Raw genomic sequence first — 25,553 nt, forward strand, 5'->3', positions numbered from 1 at the left:
GCCCCTTTGGATCACTACATTTGTATCTTTGGGTTAAATCCCTAGTAGTACAATTGCTGGTCATAGGGTAGCTCTATTTTCAACTTTTAGAGGAACCTGCATACTGTTTTCCAGAATGGCTTCACCAGTTTGCATTCCCACCAGCAGTGTAAGAGGGTTCCCCTTTCTCTGCATCCTTGCCAACATTTGTTGTTTCCTAACTTGTTAATTTTAGCCATTCTGACTGGTATTACATGGTATCTCATTCTGGTTTTAATTTGTATTTCCCTGATGCCAAATGATGTTGAGCATCTTTTCATGTGTCTGTTGGCCATTTGTATGTCTTTGGAGAAATGTCTATTCATTTCCTCTGCCCATTTCTTGACAAACCCAGATTTCAAGATATACTACAAAGCTGTAGTAATCAAAATAGTATGGTGCTGGGATGCCTGGGTGGCTCAGTCAGTTGAGCATCTGCCTTCTGCTTTGGTCATGATCGCAGAGTCCTGGGATTGAGTTCCACGCTGGTCTCCTTGCTCAGTGGGGAGCCTGCCCCTCCCTCTTCCTGCAGTTTCCTCTGCTTGTGCTCTCTTTCTCTCTGACAATAAAAATCTTAAAAAAATAATAATAAGATGGGGGCTCCTGGGTGGCTCGGTGGGTTAAGCGTCTGCCTTCGGCTCAGGTCGTGATCTCAGGGTCCTGGGATCAAGCCCAGCATCGGGCTCTCTGCTCAGTGCGGAGCCTGATTGCCCCTCTCTCTCTGCCTGCCTCTCTGCCTACTTGTGGTCTCTCTCTCTCTCTGTGTCAAATAAATAAGTAAATCATTAAAAATATATATAGTACATATTTTATTTATTATAAAGATTTACTTAATTAACATATAGTATATTATTAGTTTCAGAGGTAGAGTTCAATGGTTCCTTAGTCTTATATAATACTCAGTGCTCATTTTATCACATGCCTTTCTTCTTTTTTTTTTTTTTTAAAGATTTTATTTATTTGATAGAGACCACAAGTAGGCAGAGAGGCAGACAGAGAGGCAGGCATAGAGAGAGAGAGAGAGAGAGAGGAGGAAGCAGGCTCCCCGCTGAGCAGAGAGCCCGATGCGGGGCTCGATCCCAGGACCCCGAGATCATGAACTGAGCCGAAGGCAGAGGTTTAAGCCACTGAGCCACCCAGGCACCCCTCACATGCCTTTCTTCTTATCCATCATCCAGTTTCCCTATCCCCCAACCCCATTCCTCCAGCAACCCTCAGTTTGTTTCCTATGATTAAGAGTGAGAGAGAGAATCTTAAGCACTCTCCACACCAGCGCGGAGCCCAGTGTGGGGCTGTATCCTGTGACCCTGAGATCATGACCTGAGCCAAAATCAATAGTCAGACCCTTCCTTAACTAACTGAGCCACCCAGGTACCCCAAGGCAGTTATTATTTTTATTTATTTATTTATTTTAATACCATTTTGGTGCATTTAATTGTAATAGTTCTTCAGTAGGTTTTGATTTAAAAGGTTGCTACATTGAGTCTGTGTAAAATACTGTATGTGCTCTTTTATAAAATGTTATAGTATATTTTTTGATATTGCAGGTATTTTATAGGAATGGTGGTTGGTATTCTGTTAGTGTATATGCCACAGTTTATATACCTGTTCCATTATTGAGCAAAATTTGGGTTGTTTTCAATTTTTAGCCATGATAAAGTAATGAAGACCTTAGTGGATAAAACTTCCTTTGTGTTTAGGCTTTCCCCCCTCCCTCTTAGCGTATGTCATGCCAGAAAGCTTTCCAAAAGGACTAAAGCAATATATGTTATTACCAGTAGTGACAAGAATGCCTGCTTTACTGAATATTAACTAGAATAACTTTTTTTTGTCCGCAAGGAAAAGTGATTAGTAGGAGATGTATGTCTTAAATTTACATTTACTTGATTATTGAGAAAATATTTTTTTATGTCTTTTAATAGTCCTTCAATTTTTGGTAGATATTGTAAATGTTAGATAATTAAAATAGATATCCTTAATATCTCTTCCAGTCATTCTGTGAATTTTTTAATTTCTTATTAAAGGTGTTTTGTTACAGGGTGCCTGGGTGGCTCAGTTGTTAAGTGTCTGCCTTCAGCTCAGGTCATGATCCCAGAGTCCTGGGAATGAGCCTCACATTGGGCTCCCTGCTCAGCGGGGGAAGCCCACTTCTCCCTCTCCCTCTTCCTCTTCCTGGCTTGTGTTCCCCTTCTCACTGTGTCTGTCAAATAAATAAATAAAGTCTTTAAAAAAGAGAGATGTTTTGTTACAATGTACATTACATTTCTTTCTTTCTTTTTTTAAAGATTTATTTATTGGGGTACGGAGGTAGCTTAGTCCATTTGACTTCAGCTTGGGTCATGATCTGGGGTCCTGGGATTGAGCCTGAGTCAGGCTTCCTCTTTGGCAGAGAGCCTGCTTCTCCATCTCCTTCTGCCTGTGTGCTCTCTCGCTCGCTCTCTCAAATAAATAAATGAAATCTTAAAAAAAAAAAAAAAAAAAGATTTATTTATTTATTAGAGAGTGCCTGCACGTGAAGTGAGGGGTATAAGGGAGAGAATCCTTAAGCAGACTCCCCGCTGAACGCAGAGTCTGACATGGGGCTTGGTCCCAGTAACGTTGTATTTCTTAACCAGAGAGCAGAAGGGACATTTCCAAGGTCACATGGCTAATAATTCATAAAGGTGGAATTAGAATTTAGATCTTCTTAGTTCAGTATGCCAGTTCTAAAGTAAGATACTGTTCTTTCTTTGGGAGAAAATTAAGGTCTTGCTTTATTAAAAAAATAGATAATATTGTTGAGTTATTTCCCATACTTTTGTTCATTTTGTTCATTTCATTTTGCCATAGAATTAACATTAGGTGTTAAATCTCATTCTGTTACTAAGTATCTTTGGCTGTAGCCTCCATATGAGACATTATTTTCAAACACGGGTAGCTGGTCATTTCTTTCTGTGCTAGTTGAAATTTTTTTTTTAATATTTTATTTATTTATTTGACTGAGAGAGAGATCACAAGCAGGCAGAGAGGCAGGCAGAGGGGCAGAGGGTAGTAGTAGGCATCCTGCTGAGCAGAGAGCCTGATGTGGGGCTTGATCCCAGGACCTTGAGATTGTGACCTGAGCCAAAGGCAGAGGTTTAACCCACTGAGCCACCCAGGCACCCCTGAAATTTTTTTGTAAGATTTTATTTTTAAGTAGTCTCTACAGCCAATATGGGGCTTGAACTCACAACGCTAAGATCAAGAGTTGTACACTCTTCCAAAAGGGCCAGCCCTTAATACTAGTTGAACTTGAAAATTAGTTTAGTTTTTTTTTTTTAAAGAATTTATTTATTTATTTGACAGAGAGATACCGTGAGAAAGAGAACACAAGCAGGGGGAATGGGAGAGGGAGAAGCAGGCTTCCCACCAAGCAGGGAGCCAGATGCGGGGCTTGATCCCAGGACCCCGAGACCGTGACCTGAGCTGAAGGCAGACACCTGATGACTGAGCCACCCAGGCACCACGAAAATTAGTTTTTCATGGATAGGTTAATACATAGATTTATAAGATACCAAAATTTATAAGCGAAAGCCTCCTTTCTATCACTATACCTTAACTATATAAATTCCCTTTCCTAAAGAAAACAGTGTTAACTGTTCTTTGGAATACCTTCTAGAAATAGCTAGATACAGTTTTTGCATGTCCTAGCAGATGTATATTTACTCCTCTCTCTTAAATTTTAAGTACATACTGTTAAACCCATCATGTTTATTATCTTGGCAGTAACCACTGTTTTTAATTATTGCTTCCTTTTAAATTATATATCTGGATCATAGTTTGTTTTAGTACTTCCTTAGTTTCTTTTTAAAGATTTTATTTATTTAACAGAGAGAGTATGCACACAAGCCGGGGGAACAGCAAGCAGAGCAGGCAGAGTGGGGAGCCTGCTGAGCAAGGAGTCTGATGAGGGACTCAATCCCAGGATCCTAGGATCATGACCTGAATTGAAGGCAGCTGCTTAACCAATTGAGCCACCCAGGCTTCCCACCTTATTTATTTATTTATTTTTAAAGATTTTATTTATTTCTTTGAGAGAGAGGGAGAGAGAGCAAGCACAAGTAGGGGGAGCAGCAGAGGGAGAGGGAGAAGCAGGCTCCCCACTAAGCTGGGAGACAACGTGGGGCTTGATCCCCGGGCCCTGGGACTATGACCCAAGCCAAAAGACAGACATTTAACCAACTGATCCACCATGTGCACCTTAGTAGTTCCTTACTGATAAACATTTTAGCTATCCTGTTTTTCTTTTTGTTACTAGAAAAAAAAAATGCCATAGTGAATGAATAACCTTGTACATTAATCATTTTACACAAGTGCTACAAATATTTTTCAGCTTACAGTTTTAGTACTGGAATGACAGTTTGAGAGGGAATCTACATTTTTTTTCATTGTGATGAGTATAACCAAGTTGCCTTCCATCAAGATTATATCAGTTTATACTCCCACCAGCATAAAAGACTATTCTATTCCTTAAGATAGTGTCTTAAAGATCAAAAAAATCTTTTATAATCAAATGGTCTTTTCATATGTATGTTTTTTACTTGTGAACTATTCTTGTGTTTTCCTTTTTTAATGGAGATTTGATGAAACTCTATATATATTAGGGAAGCTAAGCTTTTGCCTGCAATAATTTTTTCCTTTTTTGTCTTGAGACTTTGAGTGGCATATTTTGTCATATAGAAATGTTGTATTTTTGTGTAGTTAAATTTGCCAGTCTTTTTCTCTTGAGGTTTGTAACAACCAGTTGTACTTAAAAAAATGGAAACTATTTTAAGTATTAGGTGGGTGAGGGAATGGGTAAAATAAGTGAAGGGGGATTAAGAGGTGCAAATTTCCAGTTATAAATAATAATGGAGATAAAATTACAATACAAGGAATATAGTCAGTATTACCATAGTAATAGTGTATGGTAGCAGATGGTGACTTCTCTTTATCTTGGTGAATACTGAGTAATGTATAAAATTACTACATACTGTGTTGTGTACCTGAAACTAATGTAACATTATATGTCAACTACAACAAAAAAATGTGGAAACTATGTGAATTTAAAAAAATAGTTATTTGAGTGTATAATCAAGGTATAAATGACCTATATTATCTACTGAACAATTAGGCTAAGATATAGTTTTCCTTTGTTTTGTACTATTATATGGATTTTATGTAGTTTAAATTTAAAAAATTTTTTTAAAATGTTAAGTAATTAAATTTACCTTGTTTTATAGATGCCTTCCAGGATGTCAGATTTGTCAGCAACTCGTCAGGTAAGTTTAATAACAAAACTGTTGTACATAGTTTGAAATATAAAACTATTTTATTAGAAGCATTAGTTAGATGGGATAAAACTCAGGTTATTACATTTGAGGGTTACTTTACTCAAATTTGGGAGTTGAAGGATTGGGCGAGCCTCCTTGAAACTCAGTGAAGCTAGTTTCAGTGAAACTCTGCTCAGTGAACAGATTTCTAAAGTTGAATGTGAATTAGTTAGGTAAAGATTGATTGAGGAAAAGGGATTTAGGCAGAGAGAACAGGATGTGGGAAGGCCTGGCAGTGAAAGAGATTATGGTTCTGTAAGGAAGCTGCAGAATGTAGAATATAACAGGGATATTGGAGAGATTTGATCTGGAGAAATAAGTAGGGACTAGATCATTTAAACTTGTGTACTATGTCACATAGTTTCGTTTTCATGTTAAAAAGATACACAGGGAAGTAAATTGCTTAGCTTTTCTTCTTTGGTAAAAGCAGTTGGCATCTTGTGGAGATTTGATTAGGAGAAAAAATAGCTTGGAAGGTTTTGTAATAATTCTGGAAAAAATGAGAGCCTAAATTAAGATAGTGGCTGTGATGATGAAGAGAAGTCCACATATTTGAAGGGATTAATAATATAAACTCAATAGGATTTGGTGAATCCTAACTTTCTTGACCAGATACTAAGTAAATACTAATGTTGTTCATTGAGATCTGATGAAGGAATATAAGACTTAGGAGGTCTCTGGTAGGTAGGCTAGAAAGAAAAGTGCACAGAGTGAGTTCATTTTAGATATATTGAGTTTTTTTTGTTGTTTTTTTTTTACCATTTCCTGTCCCATTCATTCCTTCATTTAGACGCATAGTTCCAGGTGGTATCTTAACACTCAAACTAAAGATCTTCCTTTAGTATTTGGTATAATACAGATACAATAGAGATGAATTTTCTCAGATTGGTTAATCTGAAACTATGTTTTCACATTTTTATTTTTCATGTTTATTTTACTGTCTTTTTGAGAGCTGTTTTCCCAAGGTACAGAATTTAGTTCTTTTGAGCCATTGGACTCCTGGGACGCATGCCTGGGCCATGGCACTCTCGTTGCAGAGTGTCTTTCCTCATTTAAACTCTATACTACAGGCTTTTATCCTATATATTTTTATAGTGTAAAGTATATATATGACTATGTTTTTACACTAAACACTGTATAGTTGCATCCCATATGCTTTGATACTATTTTTATTTTTATTTTCATTTTGTTCCACATATTTTCTAAGTTCTTCTGTGACTGTCTTCGATCTATGAGTTAATAAAAGTGTGTCATTTAATTTCTGAATACTTGAAGAATTTCCCAGTATTTTCTTTCCTTTTAGAGAGAGAGAGTGCACACAGATGAGTAGGGGAAAAGACAGGAGGGGCAGAGCGGGGGAGAGAGAGAATCTTAAGCAGCTTCCACACCCAGCACAGAGCCCCATGGGGGCTTGATCTCTTGACCCATGAGATCATGACCTGAGCTGAAATTAGGAGACAGTTAATGGACTAAACCATCCAGGAACAACCCTCTCCCTCGTATTTTCTTTTTTTGGTTTCTAGTTTAGTTTCACTGTGGTCTGAGAAGATAGTTTGTATAATTTTCATCCTTATTCTAGTTTATTGAGACTTATTTTATGGCCCAAAATATGTTTAATCTTGGTAAATATTTCTGTGCACTGAAGAAGAGTTTTTATGGGGTGCCTGGGTGGTTAAGCCACTGCTTTCGGCTCAGGTCATGATCTCAGGGTCTTAGGGTCTTAGGATCAAGCCCGCATCAGGCTCTCTGCTCTCTCTCTGACTGCCTCTCTGCCTAATTGTGATCTCTCTCTGTGTCAAATAAATAACATCTTTTTTTTTTTTAAAGATTTTATTTATTTGACAGACAGATCAGAAGTAGGCAGAGAGGCAGGCTGAGAGAGAGAAGGGAGGAAGCAGGCTCCCTGCAGGGAGCCTGATACGGGGCTTGATCCCAGGACCCTGAGATCATGACCTGAGCTGAAGGCAGAGGCTTTAACCCACTGAGCCACCCAGCCGCCCCAATAAATAACATCTTAAAAAATTTTTTTAAAAAAATTTGATGTTACAATTTGGGTGAGATAAGGGATGCTACACAGAGAAGATAAAGGTTGACATCCTATTCCTTTTGTTCCTCCCCTCCCCCCGTCTTTTCTCTATTTCGTTTCGGATAGATTCTAATTTGTTTCAAGATTTTATTCATTATTTGATAGAGTTTATGTTTTTAGGGGCTGGATTTTATCATTCTGTTAGGGGAATTTTGACTTGTTTTAGCATGCAATTAAGTTACTTTGGGCTAATTTGATCCTCTCAAATATTGCTCGTGCAGTGTGTCACGGTACATAGTGGTGCAGGTCTAATTTAGCTCCTCTTGTTAGACATTGCTATTCTGAGGACCCTTTTATAGGTCTTGTGTATTGAGATCTCTTCCTCTGGCTGGTAGCAACACAAACTGTTCCCTGCCCTTTATGAACTTCAGGAGTTATTTAGCCTGCTCTTGTCTAGTAGTTCTTACGTTCGCCTTGGGTAGTTTGTTCTTATTCATGTTTAAGAAGATCCTTCTGAACATATTGGGAACTCTCATGTAGCTCCTTCTTGTTTCTTGCCCTACAGACTCTAGCTCCTTGGCTTCTACAAACTGTGATATAATTTTTAAAAAAAGATTTATTTATTTTAGAGAAAGAGAAAGCACATGCACATAAGCAGGGGGCCGGGGGCGAGGGAGAGAATCTATAAGCAGACTCCCTACTGAGGGGGGAGCTGACACAGGGGCTCATTCCCAGGACCCCAAGATCATGACCCAAACTGAAATCAGGAATCAGATGCTCAAGCAACTGAGCCATGCAGGTGCCCCTGTGATATTTTATCAAATTAGTGAGACTACCTGGCTCCACTGGGACCTGCTTCTTACATAGTAGTATCCTGTAGTGCTTCTAGGTAGAATATAGTTGCTTTCTGCCCTTGACCCTGGGCAACCTTTGTCATCAGGTATAGATTAGTTTGCATTTTGTTGAATTTTGTATGCATGAAATCATAGAAATATGTACTTTTTGGCATTGGATTCTTTCATGAAGCATGATATTTTTGAGATTATATTGTGTTTAATATTCTAATATGAGATATTCCCACGCTGAATACTATTCTGTTATATGGCTATACTACATTTTGTAGATAACCCCACACTAGATATGGAGGACTGTATCATCAAAAAAATGTACTTATACTATTTTAATGCTATGTTAAAAGTATTAATTCATTGGTATTGTAAAATTAAAAAGTTAAATTATTTTTATACTCTTAAATGGTTTGTTCATTTTAATTCAGTTTTCCATTGACTAATTTTTTGAAAGGTCTATTTAAAATTTCATTTCTTTCCTTTAGGTGTTTTTGTGGTCGCTTGGTCAAGCAGCATGCTTGTTTCACTGCAAGTCTTGCCATGAAATACTCAGATGTGAAATTGGGTGACCATTTTAATCAGACATTAGAAGAATGGTCTGTGGAAAAGCATACAGAACAGAGCCCAACGGATGCTTATGGAGTCATAAATTTTCAAGGGGGTTCTCATTCCTACAGAGCAAAGGTATGTCACATACTTGATTTTTAAATTTCATTTATCTTGTTGTCTAAATAATACATAATACACATGTTGTCTGAAAATTTATATAGCAGTAGATCAGAAAGTTAGTCGTTTCTTTATATATTTTAAAGTTCTTTGTGTAGGTGCTTATACACATATAGAAGTGTTACATCTTGGTGAATTGAACGTTCTGTCATTATGAAAAGTCTTTAATCTTGTCAAATTTTTTTTTTAAGATTTTATTTATTTATTTGAGAGGTGGGGAGAGAGAGAGAGAGCATGAACGGGGGGAGGGGGAAAGTGAGAAGCAGAGGCAGACTCTCCCCTGAGCAGGTAGCCCAATGTGAGGCTTAGTCCCAGGATCGTGGGATCATCACCTGAGCTTAACCAGCTGAGCCACCTAAGTGCCCCTAAGTGGTTTCTTTATAAGCAACACATAATTTTTAAGTTTATTTTATGTTTCACTTTTTCTTTGTTCCCTTTTCTTGTTTGCTTTGTTTTTCTTTTTGTTTGTTTTTTTAAAGATTTAATATATTTATTTGACAGAGAGAGAGAGATCACAAATAGGCAGAGAGGCAGGCAGAAAGAGAGAGGGTGGGGAAGCAGGCTGCCTGCTGAGCAGAGAGCCAAATGTGGGGCTCAGTCCCAGGACCCTGAGATCATGACCTGAGCTGAAGGCAGAGGCTTAACCACTTAGGCACCCCGTCTTGTTGCTTTGGATTAAGTATTTTTTATTATTTCCTTCCTTATTAGCATGTTACTTATGCATTCTTTTTCCTGTAGATTAAGCTTATAATAAACACTGGTTAAACACATTTTGATTTATTATAAATTAGTCCTTTCACTGTTTTCTGGACAGTGCGAGAACCTTTAGAATACTTGTAACTACATTTCTTTTTCTTTTTCTTTTTTTTTTTTTAAAGATTTTATTTATTTTATTTGACAGAGAGAGAGATCACAAGTAGGCAGAGTGGCAGGCAGAGACAGAGGGGGAAGCAGGCTCCCCGCTGAGCAGAGGGCCCGATGCGGGGCTCAATCCCAGGACACCGAGATCATGACCTGAGCCAAAGGCAGCGGCTCAATCCACTGAGCCACCCAGGCGCCCCTACATTTATTTTTCTTATGATTTATGTGTTTTTGTTGGCATAATTTTATTTTATTTAAAGATTTTATTTATTTATTTGACAAAGAGACAGCGAGAGAGGGAACACAAGCAGAGGGAGTGGAAGAGGGAGAAGCAGGCTTCCTGCTGAGCAGGGAGCCCAGTGCGGGGTTTGATCCCAGGACCCTGGGACGGGATCATGACCTGACCCGAGGGCAGCCACTTAACGACTGAGCCACCCAGGTGCGCTGTTGGCATAATTTTAAACCCCACAGATACTATTTTTAATTTATATTTATCAACATTTTATCTGTTATATTGTCTTTGTTCTACCTGCCTCCCTGCCTTGATGGGAAAAGCAGTGGTAAAGGTGGGCACATCTCTCTAAGTTTTCCTTTTCTTTTGGATTCTGATTCGTTTCTCATTGTCTTAGTACATTTCTGATGCATTCATACATGTTATTTATTTTCTAGTTTCTCTATTCTTAGGGGCAGAGTTAGTTCAAAACCGTCTAGTCTACCATTGTCCAAAGTGGAACTCCTCATTTATTCCTTATATAATTTTTTAAAACTTTAAGCTGCTTTCCAAATACAACTTTATGCCAAATATAATAATGAGTTAAACAAAACTAACATAGGGAGACTTGGTATATCTCATTATAAACTTTTTTTTTTTAATAATATTTAAGAGAGAGAGGGAGCACTACCAGGGGGCTTGGGGGAGGGTAGAGGGAGAAGCAGATTCCTTGCTTAGTGAGTGGGGAGGGGGAGCCTGATGCAGGGCTAGATCCCAGGACCTTGAGATCACTTGTAATGTCACTTTAGACAAAGATACATTTTTTAATCCTGTAAACCAGAAGAAGTTACTTCACAGATGTGACAGCGTATTTTCTATAGAATTTTTAAAAAATTAAACTTCTAAATCTATCTGAACAACCTTGAAATATTGAGTAGAAAATATCTTTGTTATTTTATTGCATAGTCACAATTCTGTTATAAATAGACCAGATCATTGACAAAACTTTCAGATGAACAGTATTTGTCTCTCCTAGTAGCAAGAGTTGTAGAAGCTTCCATTTTTTTCATTCCTCTTTCTTTCTTTTTTTAAGATTTATTTACTTATTTAGAGAGAGAACACAAGTGGGGAGGGGCAGAGGGAGAGAGAGAAGCAGACTCCCCACTGAATAGTGAGCCCGACTTGTGGTTCGATCCTGGGACTCTGGGATCATGACCTGGCCTAAGGCAAACCTTAACTGACTGAGCCACCCAGGCACCCCATTCTTTCTTTTCCCTTTTCTTATCACGATAGCTAAGCTTCAGCAGTTGCACTACTGCATGTTCAAAGTTAAACAAGTCAGTAAATAACTGGATAAATTTGTAAATCAAATAGATGGTAATCAAGTTTATATAAATTGGAAGAGGAACATATTTATGTTTTAAAGGTTAACAATTAGAGTATCACTGCTTTTATAGCTCTTACAGAATCATTTTCCAACTTTAATGTCATTTGTTATTGCTTATTCCTATGGGTGTTAAGTATATTAAAAGTAATCTATCAAATCTACTTCATAATAATCGGATCTAAGTAACATTTTTGTAATACTGTATAATGTTGCATTATGAAACCTATGAAAATATTCAGTTATTTTGTCTTTTAAAAATCTTTTTTAGTATGTGAGACTATCATATGACACCAAACCTGAAGTTATTCTGCAACTTCTGCTTAAAGAATGGCAAATGGAATTACCCAAACTTGTTATCTCTGTGCATGGGGGCATGCAGAAATTTGAGCTTCACCCACGAATCAAGCAGCTGCTTGGAAAGGGTCTCATTAAAGCTGCAGTTACAACCGGAGCCTGGATTTTAACTGGAGGAGTAAACACAGGTAATGTGATGATTATAGCAATTTTATTTAGTGTGTTTGTAAATATTTCATAATATCAGTTAAATATTTGAAATAATAATCAACACAAGCAGTTTTTCTGTTAAATAGTTCCTGAGTATAAATGGTAACTGTCAGGTATTTGGTTTTCATTTATTTTTAAAAAATAATACACTTTAGGGATGCCTGGGTGGCTCAGTTGGTTAAGCCACTGCCTTGGGCTCAGGTCATGGTCCCAGGGTCCTGGGATCGAGTTCCGCATTGGACTCCTTGTTCAGCAGGGACCCTGCTTCTCTCTCTGCCTCTGCCTGCCACTCGGCCTGCTTGTGCTTTCTCTCTCTCTCTCTAACAAATAAACAAAATCTTAAAAAAAAAAAAAAAAGACTTTAGAGCAGATATTGACAAACTGTAGTCCCATGCACCAAATCCAACCCATTCCTTTTTTTTTTTTAAGCGAAGATTTGTTGGAACACAGCCACACTCATTTGTTTTTGTATTATATATAGTTAACATTTGTGCTGCAACAGTAGGGGTGAAGTGTTGTCAGGACTGTTTACCTTGCTAACGCTAAAATATTTACTATATGACCCTTCACAAAAAAAGTTTGTTGATCCCTGCTACAGAGCCAGCTGTTATTTCTGACTTCTGGTAAATTGATTTAAGAGTGATAATCCATTGCCTAGACAGTGGTAAGAAGTAGCTTTCAAAATTAATTATTAATATGCTATAATTTTTCATTCCAAATCTTCTCTGTGACATATACAGATTAGATATAAGAAAAACACATTAGGAGCGCCTGGGTGGCTCAGTTGGTTAAGCAGCTGCCTTTGGCTCAGGTCATGATCCCAGAGTCCCAGGATCGAGTCCTTTATCGGGCTCCCAGCTCCACAAAGCATCTGCTTCTCCCTCTGACCTTCTCCTCTCTAATGCTCTCTCTCACTGTCTCTCTTTCAAATAAATAAATAAAATTTAAAAAAAAAAAAAAGAAAAGAAAATTAACTTTAATATCTAAAGTAAAATGTAGTTATTATTTAAGTTAGCTTGCAGACATCTGATTCATTATGAACAGCTGGTTTTTGAGCCTCATTGTGTGTCAGGCATTCTTCTGGCTGCTGAAGATACATTATTCCACAAAACAAAGAAAGTATTTACCTTCATGGAACTTGTATTCTAGTGGAGGAGATGCAGATAATAAACAGATAACTAAATATGTTATATGTTAGATGATAAGTGCTATGGGGACACGTGAAATACAGAGAGAGGATGGTGAGGGATGGTAGAGGGGACTTCATTAATAAGGTGACATTTGAGTAGAGATTGAAGGAAATGAGGGAGCATGATAAGGATAATGTGAGGCAGAGCATTTAAAAGAGAAAAAAACTGCTAGTGTGTTGGAGGAATGGTAAGGAGGGTCCAGTGTAGCTAAGTGGAATGAACAAGGAGTGCTAGGTGATGAGTTTGGAAAGTTAATGGGGTGTGGTAGGGGATGGGATGGGGTGAGGTGGGGTAGGGTGATGAATAGCAGGGGCACTAGGCACATTGTTATATAAAGCCATATAGGTCGTTATAAGCACTTTTGCGTTTACTCTGAATAAGAAGGGAAGATATTAAGCAGAGTTGACAAGAGCAAAGATTACTTGGATGATGTTTTGAAAGTAGACTGTGAACAGGCAAGGCAGCAATTGGAAGACCAGTGAACATGCTATTTCCATAATCCAGGTGAGGAACGAGATCTCATGCATTATAAAAACCAAATCGAGTGTTGTATTGGTTTTCTAGGGCTGCCATAACAAAATACCACAGACTGGGTGGCTTAAACAAGATTAATTTATTTTCTCACAGCATTGGAGGTCCAAGTTCAAAATGTTAGCAGGTTTGGTTCCTTCTGAGGCCTCTCTCCTTGGCTTGTGAATGGCCACCTTCTCATTGTGTTCTCTTCACCATACATGTGCATTCCTGGTGTCTCTTTTTGTGTCTAAAATTTTGCCTTCTTAGAAGGACACTAGGCACATTGGATTAGGTCCCACCTTAGTGGCCTCATTTTTAAAAGTACACTCTCTTTAAAGGATCTGTCTCCAGATAAGGTATCAATCACACTCTGAGGTACTGGGATTAGGATTTCAACATACGAATTTTGGAAGGATACAATTCAACCCATAAGTGATAATGAGGAGTCCTGTGTTCTTTTGAATTGTCTTTTTCTATTTTTCTTCTAATTTTTGATTCAGTTGGACAACTTTTGTAGTTGCTTATTGTGTGTGTGTTTTGCTTATGGTCCTGAGCCATACTCTTCATTTTTTTTTAGATGATGTGTAGAGCAATAACAAAAAACTACAGTTACTTACAGGAGGAATCTAAGAGAGGACTAGGCCTAACAACATGGTAAAAGTTACTTTTACGTGTGTTTCAGGCAGTTGTAGTGATTTGACATTGTGGGGTTTTTTGTTTTGTTTTGTTTCCTTTTTGGTCCTTGTGTTTTCTTTTGTAAGTTTGTCTTTTGGACCTTGTCGATTTTTATCTTCTTTGTGTAAAGAAAAATATCAACAATTATAATGTTATAGATTGAGTACAGGATTGTTCTGAAAACAGTAACTACTTTCACATAAAGTAACTGAATTTTATATGAACAGGTGTAGCAAAACATGTTGGTGATGCCCTCAAAGAACATGCTTCCAGATCATCTCGAAAGATTTGCACTATTGGAATAGCACCCTGGGGCGTGATTGAAAACAGAAATGATCTTGTCGGGAGAGATGTAAGAATGATTTTAAAAATTTGTTATATTTGAACTTCTATAAACAAAATTAGAGCAAGAATAGTGCACGTTACCTTAAACTATTCACGATCATACCATACTTTTCAAATTATGTTTGAGAAATACTTTCCTGAGATCTTTTCTTTTTTTTCCCCTTTCTTCTTGAGGTTTTCTTATGATCCTTCCAAAAATGCATTGATAGGTATAAATAATTGTCATTGTAGTATTAGTACATTTTGGTTTTGGCTTTTCTCTGTAACTGTTTCATACTTTTCCAAATCATGCCAGTCTTTGTAATTAAATTTTTAATGACTGTACGAGATTAAGAATTAATTTTACTGTCACTAAGAGTAGTAATCAAATGCTAGCATTTTATTTCAGTATATTAAGGACTGTGAATTGATTATAATTATTGAGAGTACTGAAAAGGAATTACTGAATTATGATGATCACTTTAAGTGAGATTAAATTTCTAATATCAGTTTTAAAAGATTTATGAGGGCTAGAAAAATAGAAAAATATAATTGATATTAGATTGTTCTTATTCAGTCTCCTTTGTATATTGCACTTTATTCATTAATAACCTAACCATTTCTTTATGCTATATACTCATTTATTTTGCTTCCTTTGCATGTGATAAAATAATAATATGTATTCCGCAATAAGAGTTGAAATACAGTTGTATAGTCTGTCCCATTATTGATTAATCATCAGCTGGGTTGAAAACTTGTGCTTTTTGACATACTTTTTTATATTTTCTATCTGTTACTGTATTGTAAATAGAATTTTACCTCCTACTTTCCTTTACAGATTATTTCAAAGTTTATATTTTCTCTATATTTAAGCCTACCCACTAACTCTTGTATTTGGTCTTTTTTAGGTGGTTGCTCCTTATCAAACCTTGTTGAACCCTCTGAGCAAATTGAATGTTCTGAATAATCTGCATTCCCATTTCATATTGGTGGATGATGGCACTGTTGGAAAGTATGGGGCAGAAGTCAGATTGAGAAGAGAACTTGAAAAAACTATTAATCAGCAAAGAATTCATGCTAGTAAGGGAACTTCTAAATTTGTTATTGTTGAAATTATTCTAGGTATATTAATGGCCAGTAACATTCTAAAAAGGTTCTTTAAAGTGCTCATTTCCTTTTGTAGCAAGACAACATACAAAATGACAAAAATGACTGATGTTAAACAAAATAGACTTACGGCAAGAAGTCTGAGGCCAAATAGGGTACTCAGATATTGATTTCAAAGCCACAGAGGTTCATTGGAAGCTCTGTTGCTATGTAATCCTTTTGCAGCCCAAGGATTTCAGAAATACCCGTAATGTGTGATATATTCTAATACATGACATGAAATCCAAGATTGAATAGGAAAAAAGAATACTTTATTGCAAAGTAAGAATCATCTTGTTTAAAGTTTGTAACATGAATAGGTATCATGCTTTAGTAGATAAGTCTTTTTTTTTTTTTTTTTTTAAGATTTTATTTATTTGATGGAGATCACAAGTAGGCAGAGAGAGAGGGAAGCAGGCTCCCCACTGAGCAGACAGCCTGATGCGGGACTTAATCCCAGGACCCTGGGATCATGACCCGAGCTGAAGGCAGAGGCTTTAACCCACTGAACCCACCCAGGATCCCCAGTAGATAAGTCTTGAAAGTTAGTATTTTTGACACTTGTCTTCTGTTCAGCCACAGTCATACTTTCTGGTTCATCATCTAGAATTTTCTTTCAAAGAGAAGTAATTTTATAATCTTGGGACACCAAGAAGGTGGGCTCTCTGACAAAATGAAATAGAAATACAAAATTATAGAGTGATGCATTCAGATATGATGGAGTCATATCCTCTCCTAAAATTCAGGACCATTTTAGAATCCTACAGTTACTTGTATTTCAGATTCTCTCACTGCATTGCAGGTTATTGTAAAAACAAAAATTGGTATTCTTCACTAAGTCTTTTCTGTCATTCTTGAAGAGGTCCTAGATTTTATTGATCCATTCCATTTATGTAATCCTGACTCTGTCGTTAACTTCTATATTAATGTTTCAGTGCATTTGAAATCTGAAATACACATTTTAAAAGTGAATAAAAACAAATATACATTAGAAGTTCAACTCATTCATTATTGAAAAGCAAACTAGGGGTGCCTGGCTGGCTTACTCAGTGGAGTATGTGACTCTTGATCTTGGGGTGTAAGTTAGAGCCCCATTGATTACTTCAAAAAAAATCTTTAAAAACAAACTAAAGGGGCACCTGGGTGGCTCATGGGTTAAAGCCTCATGGTTTAACCACAAGGTTAAAGGTCATGATCCTAGGGTCTTGGGATCGAGCACCGTATCAGGCTTCCTGCTCAGCGGTGAGCCTGCTTCCTCCTCTCTCTCTGCTTGCCTCAGCCTACTTGTGATCTCTCTCTGTCAAATAAGTAAATAAAATCTTCTAAAAAAATAATAAAAACAAACTAAAAATCGAATTGGTGTTAGAAATTTCTTTCTTTCTTTCTTTCTTTCTTTTTTTTAAAGGTGAATGACCTTTAATTTTTTTTTTTTTGAAGAGTCAAGCCACTTATCTATCTATCTATCTATTTATTTATTTATTTAAAAAGGATTATTTATTTATTTATTTGACAGAGAGAGAGAGATATATCACAAGTAGGCAGAGAGGCAGGCAGAGAGAGAGAGAGGAGGAAGCAGGCTCCCTGCTGAGCAGAGAGCCCGATGTGGGACTTGATCCCAGGACCCTGAGATCATGACCTGAGCCGAAGGCCGCGGCTTAACCCACTGAGCCACCCAGGCGCCCCTAAGTTATTTATTTAACAGAACTACATAGCGAGAAAAAAACCACAAGCAGGGGAAGTGGGAGAGGGAGAAGCAGACTTCTGGCTGAGCAGGGAAGCCCGATGCGGGGCTCCATCTTAGGACCCTGGGATCATGACCTGAGCCGAAGGCAGACGCTTAACGACTGAGCCATCCAGGCGCCCTGGTATTAAAAATTTCTTGTGAAGATTTCAATGAGTGAAATATACAAAATAATTTTTACTTATCAGTGAATGTAAATTCTGGTGCGTCTTAATCATAAATTTTATCTTCTAACTTTGTCATTTAGAACCGACTTCACTTGGTATTTGATTTACTTAGGCTAGATTGCTATCATGTTGAATGCTTGAAATGAAGTCAACACAGTCTTATAAGAAATTTTATTTTGGCTTTTTATTTTGTGTTTTGATTAAGTAAAAAATAAGATTAAATTACTGTATTTTGCCTAATATCTTATAACCTTTTGTTTTTTTAAGGAATTGGACAAGGTGTCCCTGTGGTGGCACTTATATTTGAGGGTGGGCCAAATGTTATCCTCACAGTTTTAGAATATCTTCAAGAAAGTCCTCCTGTTCCAGTTGTCGTTTGTGAAGGAACGGGCAGAGCTGCAGATCTCCTAGCATATATTCATAAACAAACAGAAGAGGGAGGGTAAGTGTGTGATTACAAAAAGATTTCAATAGCTATGTATAGAGTTTTCAGAGTATTAGATTCATTTCATCATTTTATGAACATGAAAATTTAAAGTTTAATATAATACCTTATTATAGTTTGAGGAAATAGCTTATCTAATACATTATTGGGACGAATTAAAGTATAACAGTCTACACAGAGGACAGTTTTGCAAGATCTGTCATATAGGGCATATATCTTTGGACCCCTTAGTTCCATTTCTAGGAATTGTTTATACAGATATACTTTTTCATACATGTGAAATACATTTTTAAAAACATGAAAGTTACTCATTACGATGTTTATAAAGGTAAAAGACTGGAACAAAATAGAATGTGTCAAGAAGGCTAGATAAATAATGGTGTATCTACATAACAATAGTTTATAGCGAAGAAGTGTTGTTATCTATGGACGATTTGGGGAAATTACCAAAGTATATACATGGAAAAAGGAAAGCAGTTGACATGGAACTGGACGGATGAAGATAGTAGGAAGGACTTTCACAATAAATTTTCATTTTTATGTTTAATACCATATTTTTGAGCCATATAAATATATTACCTATTGAGGAAAAGAGAAAAATATGAATGTGCTCATGTGTAAGACATCTTGGCAAAGTATTTCTTAATACACCCTAATATCTTAAAGTTATCTTTAAAGAGTATCTTATAAAATGTGAGTAGTGCTGTTGCAACACATGCCTTGTAAAACAATTTAAAATAATTTAAAGAGAAAAACAACTCCTGTTTATTTTTCCCCCATAAGACTTATAGTTGGGAGTCTCATAAGGGACAATATTTCACTCAGGGTCAAGTATTTAATATTAATACATTGTCTCTAAAGGTCTTACATAGATTCACTTATACTTCATATTAGATTCTACAGATAATAGAAATTGAAATCAGTGAATTAAGTTACGTTTCCTCTCACTCCAGCAATCTTCCTGATGCAGCAGAACCCGATATTATTTCAACCATCAAAAAAACATTTAACTTTGGCCAGAGTGAAGCAGTTCATTTATTTCAGACATTGATGGAGTGCATGAAAAGAAAGGAGCTTGTAAGTAGATTCCAGCGAATAAGACTTTTTATTTCATTCAAAACATGTTATAAATTGGTGAAATACTTTTTTTTTTTTTTGAAGATTTTATTTATTTGACAGAGATCACAAGTAGGCAGAGAGGCAGGCAGAGAGAGGGAGAGGAGGAAGCAGGCTCCCCGCTGAGCAGAGAGCCCGATGTGGGGCTCAATCCCAGGACCCTGAGATCATGACCCCAGCCGAAGGCAGGTGCTTTAACCCACTGAGCTACCCAGGTGCCCTGAAATACTTTTTTTTAATTAAAGATTTAAAAAATTTCTTTAAGAGAGAGAGAGAGAGCACGAGAAGGGGTGGGTCAGAGGGAGAAGCAGACTCCCTGCTGAGCAGAGAGCATGATGTGGGACTCAATCTCGGGACTCCAGGATCATGACTTCAGCCGAAGACAGACACTTAAACAACTGAGCCACCCAGGCACCCCAATACTTTTTTTTTTTTTAAAGATTTTATTTATTTTAGGGTCTCTGGGTGGCTCAGTTGGTTGAGTGACTGCCTTCAGCTGAGGTCATGATCCCAGAGTATCGGGATCGAGTGCCACATAGGGCTTCCAGCTCCGTGGGGAGTCTGCTTCTCCCTCTCACCTTCTCCTGTCTCTTTCTCTCTCTCTCTCTTTCAAATTAAAAAAAAAAAAAAATATTTATTTTAGAAAGAGAGTGCTTTGGGGCAGAGGAGGAGGGAGAGGGAGAAAGAAAAAGAATCCGAAGCAAAATTTGCACAGAGCCGGAGCCCTATGTGGGGCTCCATCCTGCGGCTCGATCCTGTGACTGCGACTGTGAGATCATGACTTGAGCCAAAACTAACAGTCGCATTGCACGCTTAACCAACGAAATGAGCCACTCATACGCCCTGAAATACTTTTGTTTTTAATTTGGATTTAAAATTTTGTAAATTATTTTTAAACAGGTAAAGATGTTATTTATTGTTTTGTTCAAGCAGAGTGATATCAGAGAAGGATTATGGTTTTTATATGGTATTGAGACATAGATTGCACTTCTGTTTCAGGGAAAGTTAATAACTAGGCCTCAACAGAGTATATCTAGAATCAAGGAAAAACTGTAGAGTATTTCTCTCTCTCTGGCTTCTTGAAAATATATTTGGAGGGGTACCTGGCTGGTTCAGTTAGTAGAGCAGTGCAACTCTTGATTTCAGGGTTGTAAGTTCGAGCTACGGGTATATAGATTACTGGGGGGAAAAAATCTAAAAAAAACCCTGAAGAATATATTTGGAAAAAAGTTTATTTTACTCTGATTGATTGCTCAAATTAAATTAAAGATCAGTGTTGGTTAATTTCAGTTATCTAAACATGAGCTTTAGTTTTCAGAGATAAAATTTTTTAACAGTGATGATAGGTAGATGATGACATGGTTTGATCTGTTTCTCATGCGTTTCCTTTTGTACACAATAAAGTTGCAAAGTGTGTATGGGGTTATAATAGTCTTTCACTTTATGAAGATTTTTACTAGATAAAAACCTCTCAAGTGGCATTTTACTTAAAATAATTGAAAGAAATTTCCAGTAAAAGGATTGAAGAAAACATTTTTCATTCAAGAATACACACACACACACACACATACATACATATATATATATATATATATAATTTGAATTAAATGTTCACTCTGTAGAAAGAATATCCGTATTTACCCAGACACATAATCTGTAGTCTTGGGCCATAAGTTGCTTACTCTAGTAAAGGACCTAAGATAGGTCAAGAAATGAATATAAGGTGAAACTAAATATTTTTAGGATACTTGCCATTTTTATTTGGTAAATGATAGGTTTTTTAATTTTGTGGGGATTTTTGTTTGAAGTGAAGTAATTTCTGATCAAAACCCCCAAAAAACTTTATCTCCCAGGTAGTTTGAAATTACTTTTTATTTTATATACCTTAAGCCTTAGCTTTGAAAATACAAAGGTATAATATTATGAATTGATCTTTAGATCACGGTTTTCCACATTGGATCAGATGAACATCAAGATATAGATGTAGCAATACTTACTGCACTGCTTAAAGGTAAGATTTAAGAATTTTTAAATTTTTAATATCTTATTTATAGCCTATTTATATAAGATAGGACTTTTCAGTATAGGTGAATGTTTGGGACTGAATTTTTCAATAATTGTTCTTTGTGGAAGGCACAGTGGTAGCTTTCTGTGATAGTAAATTGGTTTTTGTTTTTGTCTTGTAGAAATTAAAAAATTTTTTGTCTAGCAGGGTTTTTGTCACCAGACTCATTTAATTATAGTATTAAGAATGTTTCACATTTTTAATTGGCTGAAAGCAAGTGTTTAAAGATAATGAGGTCTTGATTGATAGAAATTAAAGCATTCTTAAACATGCTGTTTTCATTCTGAAAGGAAGTTTGGAAAGAAAGCTAGTGGTATCTTTGAGGACCAAAGGGTCAGTGCACATCACATTGAACTGTGTTGTCCTCTCATCTTGCCAGTGACATCCAGATGATAAACAGAATTACAGTGAAAAATCTTTCCAAAAATTAGAAGCTGAAACTGTGTTCCATCTGGGTGGGTACTTGAAAGTTCCAAGTACATAGTGAAGTGGCAGGCGCAGAGCAAGAGGACACTATGCTGTTGTCATTCACAAGAATTTGCCTAATACTAGACCATGATAAATTGCCAGTAGATCTAACATTTTAAAAATATTATAATAAAATATATGTACATCTTGGGAACAAGACATAATAAGTAATAGAAAATCCAGAAACAATATATGGGATTGCATATACACAAAAAATAAAACGAGAACACCTAATACTTGCTGTATACTTCTTTCTGCTAGCCACTGTTTATACTGTTTATCATTTAATCTCACAACAACCCGAAAAGACAGATTTCCTTTTATCTCCTCATTTTATAAATGAAGAAATTAAGGAATAGGAATCTGAGGCACCACAAAGTTGTTATTAATGAATTAGTAAGATGATGAATACCTCATGGAAAAACGAGTTAGAATTTATGTAAAAGGTGTTAGCGGAATAATATAAATGCTTGGGGAAAATATGGAAAGATGGTCAATATTATAATTAAAACAAAGTGAATCTTAATATGGAAGCATTTTACTCCGCTACTGGGTATTCTTAAACCATTGATAGATGGTATCACCTTTTTGGAGCATATTTTGGCAGTATATCAAAAGTTTTAAAGTATATATTCTTCATCCAGCATTTTGGCTTCTACAGAATTATCCTGTTTAAATAATCAAGCACATGCATGAAAATATACTCCATAAAAAATTTAAAATAACCTGAATGTCTACTAGAGTATTTGTTGAAGCAAATTATTTCACCTTTAAAAGGTATTATTAATATATATGTAAGATAAATTTGTATGCATTGTTCTACAAAACTAAGGTATGATGGTAAGGTACATAAAGTAGGCTACTAAATACTTTGTATAGTATCACTTTTGCTTAGACAGTTTAAAGTATTTGTATGAATTTATAAATGTACAGAAAAGCACCTGTAAGTGTGTTTTTCATAATCTTAACAGGGTACTATCTCTGTGATGGAAACAGATCATCTTTGCCTTATTACTGTTCTGCATTCTGAATTGTTTGGAATGAATGAGGGCTATGTGTTTTTCTGTAGTTGGAAAATAGAAGCCCTCAGCCGTGGGGTAACCTTATCTCTCTGAGACAGGCTACCTCTGAACAGTGACTGAAATGAGCTGTGTGAGTTAATTAAAAGGGAAGAGGGAGAATTCACAAGTGTTTACATTTTAATGGAGATAAATTCATTGAACTTGTCAACTGTTTTCTTTATTCAATAAGGCACTAATGCATCTGCATTTGACCAGCTCATCCTTACGTTGGCATGGGATAGAGTTGACATTGCCAAAAATCATGTGTTTGTTTATGGACAGCAGTGGCTGGTATGTAAATAATCTACATACACTATGTAATTAAGTCATACTGTGTAATAATAAAGTATTTGCTGGAACTGTGATCTAACTTGACATTTTATGCCTGCCTAAAATGCAGAATTAGTTTAGTTAACATTTCTCTAACATCCAGATCCATTTAGGATCCTAGAAATGAAAGAAGTCTTAGAAATAGTGCCTGTATATCTGTGTTTATCAGGGATATTGGTCTGTAATTATCTTGGTTTTTTTTTTTTAATTTTTATTTTTTTTAAAGATATTTATTTATTTATTTGTTTGTTTGTTTGTTTGACGGAGCGAGATCACAAGTAGGCAGAGAGGCAGGCAGAGAGAGAGGAAGGGAAGCAGGCTCCCTGCTGAGCAGAGAGCCTGATGTGTGGGGCTTGATCCCAGGACCCTGAGATCATGACCTGAGCCGAAGGCAGCGGCTTAACCACTGAGCCACCCAGGCTACCTGTCTTGGGTTATTATCTGATTTTGGAATCAGGATAATGCTAGCCTCAAGGAGTAAGTTTGGGAGAGTTTCCTCCTCCTGTATTTTTTGGAGGAGATTAAGAGGATTAGAATTAATTCTTCTTTGAATGTTTGGTAGTATTCACCAGTGAGCTGTCTGGTTCTGCTCTCCTATTTGTTGGTAGGTTTTGGTTATTGATTCAGTCTTCTTACTAGTAATTGGTCTGTTCACATTTTCATTTCATTGTGATTGTCCAATTTTTTTAAGCTTTTATTTATTTATTTGAGAGAGAAAGAGCACAAGCAGGAGGAATGGCAGAGGGAGAGGGAAAAGCAGGCGCCCCTCAGAGCAGGGAGCCCATAGGTCGTCCTTTTTTTTTTTTTTTTTAAGATTTTATTTATTTGAGAGAGAGAGAGAGAGAACATGAGAGAGAAAGTGTGAGCAATGGGGAGGGGTAGAGGAAGAGGGAGAAGCAGACTCCTGCTGAGCAGGGAACCTGACTTGGGGCTCAGTCCCGGGACCCCAGGATTATGACCTGAGCTGAAGGCAGATACTTAACCAACTGAGCCATCCAAGGCCCAGTTGTCTCAATTTTGTAGTGTATAATCGTTCATAGTAGTCTTTTATAATCATTTGTATTTCTGTGGTATTAGCCATAACATCTCTTGTTTTATTTCTGATTTTGAGTCTTCTCTCTTTTTTTTTTTTTTTTTTTTTTTTTTTTTGGGGTGAGTCTAACTACAGGTTTTTCAACCTTTTGTTTATCTTTTCAATGAATCAGCTCTTAGTTTGATCTTCTCTATTGTTATTTTAGTTTCTATTTCATTAATTTCTATTTTAATCTTTGTTATGTCCTTCTAACTATGGGTTTTGTTTATTCTTTTTTTTATTCCTTGAGGTGTAAAGTTAGGTGTTTGAGACTTTTGAGATTTCTTGAGGTAGGCATTTATTGCTATTAGCTTTCCTCTTAGAACTACTTTGGTCGGGGTGCCTGGGTGGCTCAGTGGGTTAAGCCGCTGCCTTCGGCTCGAATTGTGGTCTCAGGGTCCTGAGATCGAGTCCCACATTGGGCTCTCAGCTCAGCAGGGAGTCTGCTTCCCTCTCCCTCTCTCTCTGTCTGCCTCTCTGCCTACTTGTGATCTCTGTCAAATAAATAAAACCTTTAAAAAAAAAAAAAAGAACTACTTTGGTCCATTCTACAAATTTGGTATGTTGTAGTTCCATTTTTAATTGTTTCAGGGTATTTTTTGTTTGTTTGTTTCATCTTTGACTCATTGGTTTTTCATAGCATGTTGTTTAATTTTCACATATTTGTAAATTTTCCAGTTTTTTTTTTCATATAACTAATTTCTGGTTTCATGCCACTGTATGTTTCATACCATTGAAAAGATGATTGATATGATTTCAGTCCTCCTAATTTTACTAAGATTTGTTTTATAGCCTACCATATGATCCTGAAAAATATTCCATATTCACATGACAAGAATATGTGTTCTTTGGTTTTGGATGTGGGTGTAATGTAAATAACTGTTAAGTCCATTTAAGGCCAGTGTTTTCTTTTTTTTTTTTTTAAAGATTTTATTTAAGGCCAGTGTTTTCTTACTGATTTTCTGTCTGGGTGATCTATCTATCATAAATAGATGGGGGGGGAGTATTAAAGTATCCTACCATTACTGTATTGCTATCTCTTTCTCCCTTTGTGTTCTTTTAATATTTTATATATTTAGGTTCTCCTGGGTTGGATGCATAAATATTTACAAATCTTGTATCTTCTTGTTGGATTGACTCCTTTATTATTATGTAATGCCTTGTCTTATTACAGTCTTTGTTTTAAAGTCTGTTTTGTCTGAGAAAAGTATTGCTATTCCATCTGTCTTTTGGTTTCCATTTGTATGGAATATCTTATTCTGTCCCTTCAATTTTAGTCTATGGCTTTACATCTAAAGTGAGTCTCTTGCAGGCATCATATAGGTGATG

General features: G+C 36.5%; 1 protein-coding gene across 2 annotated transcripts in view; it reads left to right on the forward strand.

The window, feature by feature from the left end:
• The window catches only part of TRPM7 (transient receptor potential cation channel subfamily M member 7), a 114,894-nt gene that overhangs the window by 22,542 nt on the left and 66,799 nt on the right, over positions 1-25,553 (forward strand). For both annotated transcript variants that reach the window (XM_044229493.1, XM_044229494.1), the window contains exons 3-11: positions 5,259-5,297; positions 8,708-8,906; positions 11,676-11,889; positions 14,517-14,641; positions 15,522-15,693; positions 17,935-18,109; positions 19,066-19,189; positions 21,167-21,239; positions 23,013-23,113. In XM_044229493.1, the coding sequence (XP_044085428.1) occupies positions 5,259-5,297; positions 8,708-8,906; positions 11,676-11,889; positions 14,517-14,641; positions 15,522-15,693; positions 17,935-18,109; positions 19,066-19,189; positions 21,167-21,239; positions 23,013-23,113 (1,222 nt within the window). The remainder of the gene's footprint in view (positions 1-5,258; positions 5,298-8,707; positions 8,907-11,675; positions 11,890-14,516; positions 14,642-15,521; positions 15,694-17,934; positions 18,110-19,065; positions 19,190-21,166; positions 21,240-23,012; positions 23,114-25,553) is intronic.

The sequence above is a fragment of the Neovison vison genome, chromosome 13 (assembly GCF_020171115.1).
Source record: "Neovison vison isolate M4711 chromosome 13, ASM_NN_V1, whole genome shotgun sequence".
In the NCBI taxonomy this organism is placed as follows: domain Eukaryota; kingdom Metazoa; phylum Chordata; class Mammalia; order Carnivora; family Mustelidae; genus Neogale; species Neogale vison.